The sequence below is a fragment of the Nothoprocta perdicaria genome, unplaced genomic scaffold (assembly GCF_003342845.1).
Source record: "Nothoprocta perdicaria isolate Ctin4 unplaced genomic scaffold, notPer1 scaffold_1, whole genome shotgun sequence".
Classification (NCBI taxonomy): Eukaryota; Metazoa; Chordata; class Aves; order Tinamiformes; family Tinamidae; genus Nothoprocta; species Nothoprocta perdicaria.
In genome coordinates this window covers 2,331,790-2,348,140 of record NW_020454093.1, presented here as the reverse complement: position 1 = coordinate 2,348,140, position 16,351 = coordinate 2,331,790, and the positions used below count along the sequence as shown (strand labels likewise).

Sequence of the window (16,351 nt, the reverse complement as noted above, 5' to 3'; positions counted from 1 at the left end):
TTTCAACCATAAAATAATCTGTATCGGTCTGAATTTCCCAAGTCTTTGATTACACCCACAGTAATTTAACAAGAAGCATTTTCTAAACAGAGTGCGTTAATGACATAATACTCATAATCTGTCAAATCTTAGATCTGAGAAGATAATTTAAGTGATTGAATTTCTTCTTAAAATAAAACAGTATCATTTATTGCGTGGAAAACATTTTAAAAGAGTTTTTTTGAGCCACTGCTTCTTGTCCTGTCACGAGGCACCCTTGGGAAGGGTTCAGCTCTGTCATCGTTACTCCCACCAGACACTTACAGATACTGATCCCTTTTGGGCTTCCTCTCTTCCAGGAGAACCAGTTCCAATTGCCTCAGCCTTTCTTCATGTCCCAGATGCTCCAGGCTCTCAATCATCTTTGTGGCCCTTCGCTGGACTCACCCTAACAGCTGCCCCCAAAGGTCACCTCCCTCAAGCTGCTCTTATCCCTGTTCCCAAGGAATCCCAGGAGCCAGCTGGCCGGTACCGYAAGGGCGCACCGCTGGCTCATGCCCAAGTTGTCTTTCAATGTCTTTTCTGCAAAGCTGCTTCCCAACCAGAGCAACCCTGGCCTGTACCGGTGCCTGGGATTATTCCTCCCCACAAGCAGGGATCTGCACTTCCCTTGGCTGAGCTTCCTGAGACGCCTGTGTGCCCACTGCCCCGGGCTGCTGAGGTCCCTCTGAAGGGCAGCACAGCTACCAGGTGGAGCAGCCACTCCTGCAAARTCTGTAATGTCCACAACCTGGCTGAGGGGGCACTCCGTCCCATCTCCAGGCCATTAATGAAGATGCTGAACAGCAACGGTCCAGCACCAACCCCTGGGAGATACCACCTGTGACGGGCCCCCAGCTCCCCTGCATGCTGCTGATCCCACCCCTTTGAGAACAACAGCTCGGCCAGCTTTTAGTCTACCTCACTACCTACCCTGTCCCTACATCCTAAGCTTGTAGRGTGACGATACAGGAGAGAATGATACAAGAGAGAACGGAGAGTCAACAGAGTATCCTGAGCTCCCTAGCAGCATTGTCAAGAGTGAGGATGTCAGAGGAACGTCCTTGCAAAGTTACTACTGAGCAGCAACAATCCTCTTGCTACTATTTCTAATGCTGAAATCTATCTGCTCCTAAGTCTTTCCAAAAGGAGCCGTGAGGAAACTTGCACTTTAGACTTTGGGATGCAAGCGCATTACACTTTCCTAGCAGACACACATCTCAAGACTGATTTGTTCTAACACCAGTTGTTCTGTTCACTTCCTTAGGATGTTTTGTTTTAGCGAACAGCAAGACCCAGACCAATCTTCATTGGCAAGGATATTTTGGGAATAGAGTGCACAATGATGGCTACAACACCTGCTACAACACGGAATGGACATTTCCAGGGGAGTTCAAACTAATTTTGATGTTTACAGAAAAGCAAGCAAAATATTTTCAGTGAGCATATGAGAATGCCTGCCAAACAGAATGCTGGCAGCTACAGAGATATTGAAGTTTGGTCTATACGCACAAAGATAAAATGATTACATCTGCAGGTTGCTAAGGAACAGATGAAACTGGAGGATACTTTTGAAACTCAGGCATCTTCTTCTGAAAGTGGTGAAAAGCTTCCTTCATTTCTGACAGTGCAGCAGCCTTACTGTCACTGACTTGCCTAGCCAAGTCTTCTCCTTGAGACTTGAATCAGGCTACCTTTTTTCAGCTGCCTATCCTGGCAAGAGTGCCCTGCACAACTTCCACCTCTCCAGTGACACACAACTTCAATTCCCTTGCAGCGTTAGCAGATTACATCCTCTCAGAAAGAGAGCCAGCTTGCTAGGTGGCACTGGGTATTAGCAGTCCCACTGGGACTTACTCTCTCAGGTGCACTGCTCCAGCACTCTCACCWTCCCCATCAGGACAGTTTACCCTGGTCTTTTAGATTTATTAGCTCAGCTTCTGCAACAAAGTGAACTTGAACAAGGCCTGGAGTCGTTCCTGTCATGGCATACACCCTGGATGGAAGCTACTGAGCTGGGCTGGCCCTAGAAAGGCTCTGTGCTGTGACCACGTTCCTGCCCCCGCGGCAGGTATTCACAGCGGGAGAAGACGACCGTTAGTAGTCATGTGTAAAAGTCTGTTTCTTTCATCCTACTAATCTTCCTGCCTCAACAGAAAAATATATGAACGTTATTGATGCAACTAGTGAGACTATTTGTAACTAATATTTTCACTCATATATATATATATATATATCACTTTTCACAAATAAATTTCTAATATTTTTCTAAATTACAGTGATAAATCTACACAAAAATACTTAGTTTTGAAGGAAGATTTGTACTTGCCTACCAACAATGAACTAAACAAGACTAATATAATCCAAAGAGGAACACAGACTTTGATAAGACTTTAAAACAGTCAGTGCCAGAGAACTTCTAACAGGAAATGAGCAGTAAATCATTTAACATCAAATGGCCAAGCTTCATCAAGAAGTGGCTACTATTGGTCTGCTTTGGCTGATTCCTTTGGTCTTTCTGTCAGCTTGGAAGGCCTGCACTGAAACAACTTGAATACCTGAAGCTAAATGCATTATTCAACTAAAGCAGAGGGTGAAGCATGCTTGTATTTGTGYGGAGCCCACCACCACGTCTTCCTTATGTCCTTATGTCCAGTACACTCCGAATTTACCTAGGAAGTTCTGGAACTGCAATTAGCAGCCACTCAAAAGAAAAAAAAAAAAGAAAAAAAAGTTTAAATGAGGGGTTTTTTTTAACTGCACAAGAACTAAAATTTATCTATCCATAGACCTTTGGGGGGAAAAAAAAGTGTATTAGAAAACTACTTTTAGCATCAAGACAACAGGGAAGAGAAAAACTGAAGAGATGGCAAATAATCAACGGCAAAAATTGACTGTGGAAATGAGAACAATGTCATGCAAGTAAACACAGAACAACATCACGGGATAGAGGCTTCAGGATTTCAAGGAAATTAACAGTCATGTCTTAAAAACTGGCCCAAAATTCCGCAGCTGCTTTCCTATAGCACAGGGAGCAGTGACCTGCAGCATTTCCCCAGTGCCTTACRCAGCGGCAAGAAGCAGATCCCAGCAGCAGCCTCCCCCTCCTCTGGCCCTACAGATGAGTAACACCCTCACCAACAGTGTTGCTATGGAGTAATTTCTCCATTTATGCCTATTAAAGTACTGCAAATAGAGACATTCAATTTGCACTTGGCTTTGGCAAAAGAAGCAGCCAAATTGTCCTTAAACACTCTACCAAAAGAGAACCGAAGTGCTGCCTCAGACCAGTTTGCTCAATGATGCATCATCTCAAAGTTTATCATTATTGATTCACAGTTTATCCAGTCAGGCTTCATTTAGACTAGAAATGTTCCATCGACTGCTGTCTTACCTGTTATTGTATATATTGTATATATGCACTGACATAATATTTATATGCACTGCATATAATATATTGTCAGTGCATATTGTATATATGCACTGACATAATATTTATTACTGCAACTTTTTTTTTTCCTGACAAATTTCATGTTAAGTACAATTTCTAAGAGATTTCTGAATAACCTTTTCTTGGACAGTAAAATTATTATTTTGGTATAAAACTGAGCCTATGCTAACCACAAAGAAATACAGCTTCATTCTCTAATACCACTCAGAAACACTCCCCTTTTTGACAGAGCTAAACCACTATAATAAGCTACCTTCTGCTGCAGTATTTTGCACAGTCACAAACTCCATTATGCCTTTAACTAGAAAGTGGGCTTTGATTCATGGAAATTCTTAAGGTTAATTTCCCTCATGAGCATTTTCCTAAGAATAAAAGGAAAATACAACACACTCCATCTTTAGCATATTTTCCTTGCCTGTAAACATTCAGGTATATTTCAGAGGGCAAAATAACCCACAGAATATTCAAAAATAGCTCACAAAACAGGTGTCAATCTTTGCAAGCTTACCAGTGGTGGTCCTCCCAAGAATATTGTTCCCTGCTTGCCAACAATAATACTTTCATCTGCCATTGCAGGTACATATGCTCCTCCTGCCGTGCAGGATCCCATTACCACTGCGATCTGTAGGGAAGACAGTAACACAGGTCAACAAGTTGCCCAACTTTTTAAAGATTCAAATACACTGAACAACTCTTATTCACTGTAGCGATTTTAATACAATTCTGGAAGAGCACTACAAGGCAAAACAAAYGTTATTTGTRCTTTTTCCTTAAATAAATAAATAAATGCATAAATAACGGCTCTATTTTTCAACAGCCTTTAACTGAAGATTTTCAGACCAGCCTGCACAAGGGGAGTTCATATAAGATGCACCATGAGCTACATGCATGAAATACTTACGGGGTCTACATCTGCCAGGAAATTTATATTACAATAAACTGTAAGAGGCTGCTCTAGGTATTTATGCTTAGACCTTCTCAAGCTATTTCTGCAGAGAAAAGTTGTTAGATGTTGTTAACCAGTGCAAGTGCACCAACATCAAGAGTGTTTGCAGGCAATTCCTCAAGCTGAGAGGCAATGTAACTTCAGTTCTCAATGGGGCAGTTATTAACGACCTCATTAGCAGGACCTTTAAGGCTTGATCTACAACTCTGCACAGCATGAGTAACACCTGCCTCATTCTGTGTCTAACTGCAAGATGGACATCTAACCAGTGACCAATTTAACTAGCAATTGCTGGGTGGCACTTATGCAGAAGTGACTCARTGCCGGACAGGATGAATACAGCAGCAGCATATGGTCATGCAAGCAAAATCCTCTCTTAACTTCTCCTTCAGGAGAACCCTTCCYAGAAAATAAGGATCCTTTCAAAGCAGCTTATAGAGCAGCAGAGGTGGAATATTCATATGGAAAAGACAGATAATAAGAAAATAACTGTCTAAGTTATTGCTTTTTTTTTAAACAATCATTAAAAATAAAATGTAAACCACAATATAATGCTATTTTGTGAAAAGTATATTTGGAGCTTATTTTAAGTAGTCTTCTGTTGTAACTGCTAAAATTTGCTGTTAAACAAAGGCAGCATGCAGTAATACTAAATAGAGGCACAGAATAAAGTCTAAATGACATAACCTGTATCTGAAGCAGGAATAGATGACATTTGCTAAACTGCTATCATCAGTTTTTTTTAGCAACCAACTACAGCATTTTAAATTATACTCAAAATTACACACTTCTTACAGATTAATCTGTAATACATCTCTGTGCATTTAAGAGATATCATTGGGCAGTAAAAGCACAACRTAAGCCTCTAAAAAGGAGGTAAGTAGGGAAAAAAAGTCTTTTTTTTYCCCCCCAAGGTTTTTGGAGTTGCTACTTTTTCTCCTCTAATTACCAACTTACACTGAGAAAAATGTGTTCGTATTTAAATGTTAATTCAGATGTTACCTTTTCCAATATATACATTACACCTCCAAATGCAGAGGTCAAAAAGCATGACCTCAAATACTCATACTAACATGCAACTTCTTAACTTCACTCTGAGTGAATTACTGCATAGATAACTAAAAGGGCAATAAAAATCTACAGCCCTGAATACACAGACACCGTATTTTATACAGAGCACTCAGCTCCCCATGGCATCCATGCAACACCTGAGTGTGAGAGCTTGCAAAGTGCTTAATGGGAAGCTAATGACAGCTTTCTGATTCACAGTCATACAGGCATCAGGGCAATTTCAAGCTGCAGTAGGAGTATAATAAATTAGTCATAGGCAAAAGCAGATGAGGAAATTAAAGCATAGACAACTGACAAAAAAAAAAAAAAAGAAAAAAGAAAACTTTAAAGTCAGAATTGAAAAGGGCTGGTGAGCTGATGAAACAAGCTGCAAAAAACTCCAGCAGATGTAAAACTAACAGCATCCAAATTCACAGGTCTGAAGAATGAACCTGGATGGAAATCAGGGGGAGCGTAACTCTGTTTCCTGATAAGACATCTGCTCAGGTAGGGAAGATCATTCTGCCCACCACAATGTGTGGTGATAAAACCACCAGCAGATTTACAAATATTAGTTGCACCTTCTGAAATGAAACATTCCTCAAACAAAACAAACAGACATCTACAAAACYTCTTTAAATGAAGTAAGCACTTTCMTGGACGCTTTTCCCCCTTTTTATATAAATAGTTGTATTACTAGCATATTATTAACATTATAAAAAAATAAATGCATCAAACTAAGAAAGTTAAACTTTTGCCACGTCATACCCAAAGAGAATTACTTTTTTTAAAAGGCAAATCCTTCCTACATATAAYGTACTCTTTGGCTGTATAAAATTAAAATACTACTCTACCGTGACATCAGGTGGCCATCATACAAAAAGAATTTCAACTTTTTGAAGAATGGTACAAATAAATGTGTGTTTTTTCAAAATATTCAGAAAAACACCAACAAAACATTAGACAGCATCCTGTGTAAAGTCAATTATTGCAGTCGTGCCATTTGATTTACACTTTCATCTTTGACACCACATTTAAACACCATCGCTACCGCACCAGACAATGACTGAAGTCCTCAGGAAAAAAACAAAGTTTGTTCAAAATGCTCCTGAGGTTCACTCAGCCCAACAGCCATGGGACTATCTTCTTTGACAATACACTTGCTTGCTGTTCCACAAACATGCTAGGACCAATGTTATTTATGAGCACAAATCTGTAAGATAGACTTGTCAGTGACTCCAGGGGAAGAGCAGCTTGTGAGTTAGCCAAGCAGATAAGCTGCTTACAGTCCAAAAGTATCTTTCTCTCTGCATATTTTTGTTCCAAATACAGATTACTTTGCATCACAATACCTGGCTAATCACCAGTAGAAAAGAAAAGAAATGCTAGAAAAGAAATGAACTGCAGAAGCTCTGTACAGATGAGCTAAAGCTATGCTGGGTAGGGTGGGAGTCTTCTGCTTTAGATTTGTCTGGAGACAGGGGATTTCAGGAGTCTCCAGAAAAGATAAAAATGTCTAAAGACCAACAAGTGCCAAAGGGCTATCACAAATCAAGTTGCCTCAGCAACTGCAGCAAAGCAAAGTCTGCTAAGCAGGGCTCAGATGGAAGACTCTCCCCTTGACTAGTGCTTCTTCTCCACACTGCAARGCAGCTTTCCATTCCATTCTTTCCCCTCAGGCCAGAGAATTCAATCAAACATAACTACGCAGAGAATCGAGATGAGAACGGTTCCTACAAAGCTGCCTCTCTAAATTACAGGTATAGATAAGAAGAAAAAGATAAAGTAAAAGCTRTTTGCCAACAAATATCCATGATGAGAATTAAACAATTGAATATGCCAAAAGAACACACTGGTGAAATATTTCTSTAAGGTTAACCAGATGAAACACATTAGCTAAACCATTCCCCAAGGTTCCAAAAGCTGTTTCTGAGCCTCGCATTTGATAGCAATGTTTCTGGTCAGGTGGAAGATCCTCATAACCTCTTTCACTCTCTTTCATCCCACACATACAAACGTGCTCCAAGCTGACAATTTGTGACTGACCCACAAGCATGGAAGAAAGCTCAGAGGAGATGGACAAAGTATGCAGTGCCCATGAGGCTCAGCAGTCAGGTAGGATGCAACTCATTCATGACATCTATTGTGCAGAGAACTGACTTCAGCTCTACACACAGGACACCAGAGCATGACCTTCATGTTAGATAAGCAGATGTATCTGATGAGTGGATCAGCTGGTGCAAATGTTTCTTTCTGAGTTGATCAAACGAGTTCAAGTGTCTCGCTGAGATTAGCCAGACCAGCATGAGGGAAATGCATACATGGCTCAGCCCAACACACGGTGTAAAACCTGAACAACTAACAAAGGAATTTTGAAGAGGCCACGAGCTTGCTTCAACCCACATAGTCCTTCCCAGTGACTCTTCCCAGTGCCTGGGGCTACCCAGCACCACAACAGTGAGTGACCAGCAAGGAGAAAAAAAAATAATAATAAAAAAAAATCAATCAGTGAAACATTTGCTCATTGCTCAGCACTAGTCAAAAAAGTAACTGTTAGAAACTGCTACGAAAGGAGAAGAAAATAGAAGAGTGACAAGCCCCAACCAGCCCAGCACCCTTCATGAGCACACCCAGCAGAGCATCTTCCCTGGGTCACCAGCCCAGCAGCTGCCCCAGAAAACTGTCCCCAGACTCCTGAAAACGCTCACACACAGAAGCACTTCTAAATCCAGGACTTGTGACTAACYGTAATTCTGTGCATCATCAATACATTATAGGATGACTCCTTGTCAAGGTAGTTTTATCAAACAGTACAACAGTATATACAGCAATGGATATATAAATATATATATATGGACCCCTTTAGCAAAAAGGTCACCTCATTACTAGCCATCATCAGAAGGGTCTTCACCTTTGCAGCACTGATGCAGAATAATCAGCTGCTCCAAGAGACTTCCTAGTGCTTCATCATGCAGTTTTACGTATCATGCTATCTATTCCTCTTTTCTCCCACTTCAAGACAGAAGCAGGAAGGTCATGGCAGTAACACTAAGGCCAAGAATGAAGGCAGCTTCTTCAAAATTATGATGACGTTTTGTGAACATTCATTGTGTTTACAGTGCCTACAAACCCCAGACAAGACCATTAGGTTGGACCAAGAAGGTCAACACAACTTCTTGCTGTCAAAAATGTAAAGCACAGGTATGAGGCTTGAAACCAGACAAAAGCAGCAGGCATAAAACCTCGTTAGTGTATTTCATCCTTAAATAAAAGCAATTTACCTGTGGAATTCCTTGCGAGGACATGACTGCTTGGTTATAAAAAACACGACCAAAATGATCTCGATCTGGAAATACTTCTGCCTGCCAAGGTAAATTGGCTCCTCCAGAATCAACTAAATTGAAAGAAAATACATTAACATATCATTTTATATTGCACAGTGATTTAAGTTTTTTAGTAAAATATTTACACGTCTTTTTAAAATCTGCATTTGCTATCACTAAGTGTCTTGCCAAAAATCTAGGTGTACTAAGATATTCTGCTTGAAAAAATAACATTTATAACCCCACACAGGCAACTAATATCTGCCCCAGATGTTTTAATGGAAAATAGATGCAGATGCATTTAGAGATGCAGTAGTACTTCCCTACACAAACTTCTAAACTAACATTACAGCAAAACACATTTGAAATAAGAATGCTTTCAATGCATAGTTTTATTTTTTTCCACTGCAATCCTGTCTCAAGTTCCAAAATAAAGAGACTAAATAAAGAGACTAATTACCATTAACTGTCTTTGAGATATGTGCAGCACGTGTACTTTCACCCTCTGATTGTACAGAGCTACTGAAGACCTTTCAACCTTACAGTCTTCAAAGAAGCTTCATTTATACGTGTCCTACCTCAGGCTGTGCCCCCTTTCGGCTGCCTGTCCACTCCAAGATCATGAAAATACATCAGTCTGAAGGGCACCCATTTAAAGAAGCAGTCTTTTATCTAGAGATCCTGCATCACCCTTCGCAGGACATTTGCTCTTCCTGCGATGGGACTTACCCAAATATAGACATGGCAGGTGATTCTGCATGCCAATTTCTTGAGCACGTAAATGTTTCTTAACAGTGATGGGGTAATAGGTTCCTCCCTTGACAGTTGCATCATTAGCAACAATCAAGCACTCCACTCTAAAAGTAAAACACATTTATGAAAGAAAAAAAAATGTTTCTAATAAACAAACATCCCAGGACCCTTGAAGTCTCTGGGATGCTGAAAGAAAACACTCTCCTCACTTAATTTCTTCAAAAATAACTTATTATTTATTATTATTCTGTATAATACCACATTTAATTTTGACATTAGTCTTAGTGCAACTTTCATCAAGCAAACCTAATTCTTAGTCTTGCATACCACTCTATCCTTTGAAAATAACTTTACTGATATGCCAATCTTCCTTCATCAGACAAGARAACCTCTATGTATGTTAACAGAGAGGCTCTGCTTAAATATGGGACACATTAATTAACACAAAAAAAAAAAAACAATTACTTCATCTTAGATAAAACTAAATGACAGACAGCAGCTTCTCTTTTTTTTTTTTTTAATCTCCAAAGTGGAATACTGAAGATTAGTATCTTAACACTGAAAAGTAAACAGAGTTACATCTTTTTTCCTTTTCATTAATAAGGTACTCAGTGGTATCTCTCACCCAGACACTCGCCCAATGCCGGTGATAATGCCTCCTGCTGGTACCTCTTCCTTACCATACAACTGGTAACCTGCAAACTGGGAGAACTCCAAGAATGGAGACCTGAAAAACGAGAAATATCTTGATAGGATTTTTAAAAAGGTCAACCTCGTATTTTCCTGTTACTGAATCTCACCTACAAGATTCAATTTTTAAAAACAMAATATTACCAGAGGGGAGAGAGGGAGAGGGAGAGAGATGAGCATTTCAAACAGCACATACGTGAAATTTCTAATGTAAACATGTTTATGGAAGCTAAAGAGAAACCAAGACTGCTACATTGCTTACACACCAAAGAGAATCTGAGGTGTTATTAAAAAAGTACCTACCCTGGATCAATAAGCCTGTCAATTCTCTCTCTGGGTAACAGCTTTCCTCTTAATGTGTGAAGCTTACGGGCCTTTTCTCCACCTCCTGTGAGACAACAGTCATTCATTAGACTTACTGCGAACAAAGATAAATAAATCACCACCTATATTAAAACTTGGGGTGGAAACACTGAAGGGTTCACGGTTATTGAAATATGGACCTTAATATAACATTTAATAAATAATGGTTTACACTTCAAACAGAGTTAAGGTATTGACGCAAACGCTTATTTTTTCAGAACCTATTCTATTTCCCCTGTCATTCTTTATAGCTAATCTTGACATAAAGATTTTAATAAATCGAGTTGTCTAAAACTATCCCCCACTTTTTGTCAATGAAAAGAGTAACTGGCAACAAGAACAGACATAGAGGAAAGCATAATAATGAGAAGTACAAAACACACTTTCCCCCAAATTGCTTCTAAACACGTTGCTGACTCCAAGCCTGAAAGATCCAGCAGTGTCAGGAACCACTTTCTTAAATTACTCTGAAGCTGCAACCATCACACTTAGGATACACAGCATTTAATATAAATGTTGTATTTATCTTTGCTTCAGTTCAATCCTTTACTCAAGGTGATCCTATATCATATATTTTGCTTGCTGAAGTTTTGTTTTATTCCATACTCAAGATTTGTTGACACATCTTGGCTTCTTAATAACAACAGCTTATCTAAAGAATGTCTCTGTACACAGATGGCTGATCCACCTCTTCACTTTCCAGTCGTCTCCCCTGTCCAAAATACAGAAGGTGCTGCTTTGCTATCATTGCCCAGGAGACTTCTAGGATTCCTTGTCAGCTCAGCATTGCTAAAGCAGAGCTTTTAAGCTGTCCTTCCAAGTTCTCCCTCTAACCTCCTTCCTTGATCCCCCCCTCCATCACTACCATTTCACACCTGCTAAGGCAGGCCAGAAAATTACGCTTTCTCTTTGATTCAGACTGTCCTTTAGGCCTGTATAACCAGTCTCAGTTTAAATCTTACAAATACTTTCCGCACAAGTCTCATAAGATACAGCCGCTCATGTCCACCCACAGACCTAACACTCTCACCCAAGTTCTCAGCATCACACGTCGTGATTAGTACAAYATCCTTTTCTCTGACCTTGCCACAGACAGTCTTGCCCTGCTCATTTACACCCCGAGTGCTCCTGCAAACCTCATTTTCTGACCTGTGATTTTTGTCCTCTCACTTTGTCACACACTAATCAAACCCCTCGTCTCCAGGCCCTATAACCATTCTATTAAACACGTCCCTTTCAGGGCTGAGAAATGCACTGCACTGCAGATGAGCTGTCCTGGACACTGTGAACAACAGCCKCTCCACCAGTGAAACAGACTTGGGAGGTGTTTAATCCGAAACCTCCAATGTTCTTTTCTACAACAGCATCTACAAGAGCCTAACTGTGACTCTTAATGTGCTTTGATTACCATTAATCATGGAGACTAAGAGCATCTTGGATGTTCTTGTTCTTGACGTCAGTAAAGCATCTCTTGCCTTGTGCTATAGACTGTATTTTTTTGTGCCAGGGACCATCTTCCTGCTGGGAACGATGGGAATGAYTGATGATGGGAATGCTGGGGATGATGGAGTAAAATAAGGTAAGGGTTCACAAAAGTGCTGCCCACCACAGTAACAAATACGGACTGCAATCTGCATTACACATCTCCAGGAAGAGCTCATTCAACAAGGGTTGGCTCTTCCTCAAGAAAAAAAAATGCATTTATTCCTTAAAATATTCAACACAAGACCGTATTTTTCCCTCATACTTGCATGACAGACTTAGCAGTCTTGGTCCATTCTACTCTCCACAGGCTGTATTAACATGCCCTGAGCCTGCAGTCTGAACTGCACTCCTTTCTAACGCTATAAAAGAAATAGTATCACATGGGAAAAAGCATATAGGAGGAAGAGATAAACAGTATCACTATGCACACAAAGAGGGGGCATCAAAGCGGCACGCTCGACCTCTGGCAGCACAGTTAAGCATTTTTATATCATTTTCATTTTATACTCCCCAGTTAMCTGGAATTCATCCAGAAAGCCCTACAAGTCGAGAAAATAAAGCACAGACTGCCTTTTCTTCTAAACTAGCCCAGACCTGCTTTTGCCAGCTTCTCTCTAAGCCCTCTGCATGAGTGACCAAGCAGGCAACTCCATCAGAAACACACTGGCCAAGGCGACGTGTTACAGGAGCAGGCAGCAGGGCACCAAGCAAGGCAGCAGCTCAAGGGGAAATCACAGGGGTATCAGTAAGAGCCCCTCTGTTCATAATCCCATCTATCAAAGAAACACTGCCATTAGATTAAATAAACATAATTTAATTGTCATTGAYTACCAAGACCTTAATAGGTTGAAAAATAACCAATTCTACACATCCAATTTCCACTCTTTATTCACTTTGTTTACTTTCTGTCTTATAGGCAATGAAATTAATGTTCTGTTTTATTAAATTAGCCTTGCTTTCATTTTTTGTCTGTTTCCAATAATTTTATGCACTTGTTTGCAATTGATTACTGTGATATTCAAATAGCAAACAACAAGTGTGTTAAAACTCTAAATTAAATGGTAAAATAAATAAATGGTAATGTTACRGACACGTTACTTAAGTCTCTTTTTGTTAAAGCTGAGTTATTAAAGAAAAGTAAATAAATTTTGAACTGAATTAGCCTGAACATAAACTCTTTAAGATTTTCAACTGATGAAATTTATCAGATATAGATTCAGACTATCAAATAATTGTTTGCCTACTATTATCTAGTTATGTTTTAACTGAATGAACTGTTCATGAATATATAGCTATAAGAAAAAAAAACACTATTTTGAGAGCAGTTTAAAAGAAATATTCTAAAAACTGGACTATTACACTTACCTAATTTGATTTTTTCTGCTTGCTCTTGGAGGTCTCTTACTAGTGCTTTCATTCGTTCATAATTTTCCTGTGTGGGGAAAAATAAGCATTTCAACTTTTAACTGAATAACAGTATGTTATTTTAATGAAAAAAAATAAAACCAGAGAAAACAGTACACATTTTTTCTCTCTCTTCAAGATTTCAATCTACTTTAATAAGTCCCAGTTCTGTATGCTCTTTAAAGTAGGAAATTCCTTTTTTCTTTTTGAAAGCACATTTTTTATAAAATAATTTCTACCTATGTATGATCTTTCCTCAAACATCTCAAGCACGTTCATAAAGCTTTATGCTTATATATTCCCGAGTGAATTCAGACTGTAGCAGACCTGTTCTAAATTTAATCAATCAAAAATGAGATTGGCCATTACAGAGCCAAAGTGGCACTTTTCAGGATTTATTATTTTTGTCATAATTTGTTTTTTTTTTTCAGTTCAATTTGGAGGAAAAAAAAAGGATTCAAAGTTAGTGTTTCTATATCTCTCGTAACAAATGAAAGACTTTTATTGCATATAATAAATAATTGTAATAATAAATAAAAATAGATAATTGTAAATAATATCACATTGTTGCCACTTAGCTAGAACATAAAGATAAAACAGCTTTTCAAGAACTCTARTATGGTCTTCTTGCCAGTCTCTCTCTTACAAAAGCAAAAAGACTCTTAGAGCTTTGAATATGAGCTGTCTGCCTCTGAGCTCAACATAGCGCTCAGTTATCTAAGGCAGCATCCTCATTATAGCAGTTTTTACCATTTCCTTGCTAAATAAATATATTAGAAAGCCAATCTTGGCTTTTCAAAGATGTTAATAACTGTGACCTCTTTAAAATGTGTAACTGCAGTGTCAGAATGTGTCAGCTGCTGTATAAAACTTCATACTGCCTCGTCTAATTACCTCTCATTTACAAKAAACCAGAGACTACCTGTATGCTGGAATTAGCTGTCTAGCAACTCTTCATATTCAGACGTGAACAGTCAAAATTAGGGTTGTCCCTACAAGTAATGGGTGCTGCAATTAAACTTTAGCAGCTCCCTCTCAGTCASAGCAGGGCACCACGATGGAAAGGATGAGGAAAAACACATTCAGGTGCTTCACATTCAGACAGCACAGACAGGTGCTTCACATTCCAAGTATTTTAGCTGCTTATTGTAACTTCAGCCTTCAGAGACTCCAGGCTGTCACTGCAGCCACATTCTCCAGCAAAGAAACCCAAACCTGAATTTTGTCTATCTGTTGAGTGTCACTGCAAGTTAGCTTTTCCTCTGTGAAACTGGAAAACAGCCATCATTAATTCTGTACAATTGCAAAGCTCTAAATCTGCAACTGTTAAAGCACTCAAGGTGATTGTGTGTGTGATTAAAAATAACAAAATCCCTCCATACTCTTTCAATTTGTCCAACCAGTTTATTTCCCAGTATTGTACATAATTGATTTTCACTCCTTCTCTTTGTTTAGCAGTCTGTTTTCTCTAAATATAATCATCCTTTTCACAGAGTACCGAGACTACAAATAAATAGCCTTTAAAATAGGAAAAAGTACACTTAAAACAGGCGCAAGTTGTTAGAAGGGGCACACCAGTTGTAATCAAACATTTGCTTTTTGATTACATTCTGAATTAACACTCAGGGTAGCTACTTTGGCTGCACCTATTCATCTTTTCCACTGAGCTTCTGCACATGAAAAATCATGAAAGGATTTTTTGGACCATCTATAAAAATACTGTATCTAAATGAATTACTTCCTTCAGGTTTTAATCCTATCACGTCTTTAGCAGAAGACATATACATCATTTGCATTTCATAAAGGAAGAGTAAAGATGCTTTTAAATCTAGTCATAGAACTTGAATACACACGGGACAGGCTGCCCCCAAGCCCAATGTGTTAATTCTTCCACCCATTTATGGGCTTGGGATTAAAACTGCCAAAAAAAGTAAATGAGCTGACACAGAACTGGAAGCTGAACAACTTGAGAACCCTTTACAACAGCAATTTTTGTGAAATTCTGCTGTTACTATGAGGGTTTCTAGGAACTGTAAAGCAAATCCAAAAGGGAAAGAATACAGTCACTGCACGAGTTAAGGGAGTTACTGCTCAGGGGCAAAACGGCCGTGAGCGCTGATGCCTGTCGTCCTTACCTGCCTTCTGCTGAATTTTCCAGAATTTTGACTCATTCTTAAACTGGAATTCCCCCTGTCTGGTTTGTGAGACGGTGCAAACTACGGGGCCCAGCCGCGGCTGAATTCACGGCTGGAAGCGCAAACACAGGCGGGAGAAGGCCTTACCCCGACCTTACCCTGTGTCTGCACCACTGTGCCCTGTATTGCACGTGTGGCAGACGGTTACGCACCTCCTGCCTGCGACCACGGCAGTTTGTGTGTTTGGGAAGCTTTACGTACATTTGCAGTGCCCTATAAATTACTTTTAACAAAATCTTGGATGACGCAGCACATGAATGCAACCAAGCGGACTTGTCTAGCAGTTTGACACACTTGTCCCATCCCGACATCTCACTGGAAAGTGCTGCCCAAACACCTCAATATTAAAAGTAAAAAAAAAAAAAACGTTCTACACAAAATTACCAAACCTCGTGTTCCTTTGGAAATCCAAAGGTAAGTCCAACGAGAGCCTAGGTGAGTTAGTAGATAAATGATTAGCGGTTGTTTACGGTTTGTGAAGCGTTTCTGGCTTGGGAAACGCGTGTGCGTGTAAACTCCAGCCGCACACACAAAGCAGACACAATTTGCTGTGGTTGTTGTGTTTAAAGCCCGCAGCTGCGGCCGCTCCGCTCCGGGGCGAGCCGGCCCCGCAGGCCGCGCTCCCTGCGCTCCGGGCTGCTCCCCGGCGGCGCCGCGGCGGCAGGAGGCGGCC

The 16,351-nt window shown here is 39.8% G+C and overlaps 1 protein-coding gene across 2 annotated transcripts in view; it reads right to left on the bottom strand.

Moving 5' to 3' along the window:
* Positions 1-15,666, bottom strand: part of MCCC2 (methylcrotonoyl-CoA carboxylase 2) — a 29,790-nt gene extending 14,124 nt beyond the window's left edge. Inside the window, exons 1-7 of one of the 2 annotated variants that reach the window (XM_026036150.1) lie at positions 15,619-15,666; positions 13,445-13,511; positions 10,535-10,619; positions 10,167-10,268; positions 9,518-9,645; positions 8,747-8,859; positions 3,978-4,091 (exon numbers count right to left, since the gene is read on the bottom strand). In XM_026036150.1, the coding sequence (XP_025891935.1) occupies positions 3,978-4,091; positions 8,747-8,859; positions 9,518-9,645; positions 10,167-10,268; positions 10,535-10,619; positions 13,445-13,511; positions 15,619-15,654 (645 nt within the window). In that variant the 5' untranslated portion in view covers positions 15,655-15,666. Of the gene's footprint in view, positions 1-3,977; positions 4,092-8,746; positions 8,860-9,517; positions 9,646-10,166; positions 10,269-10,534; positions 10,620-13,444; positions 13,512-14,405; positions 14,496-15,618 lie in introns of those variants that run through there. The other variant, XM_026036160.1, reaches the window with a different exon arrangement.
* Between the last annotated feature and the right edge of the window lie 685 nt (positions 15,667-16,351).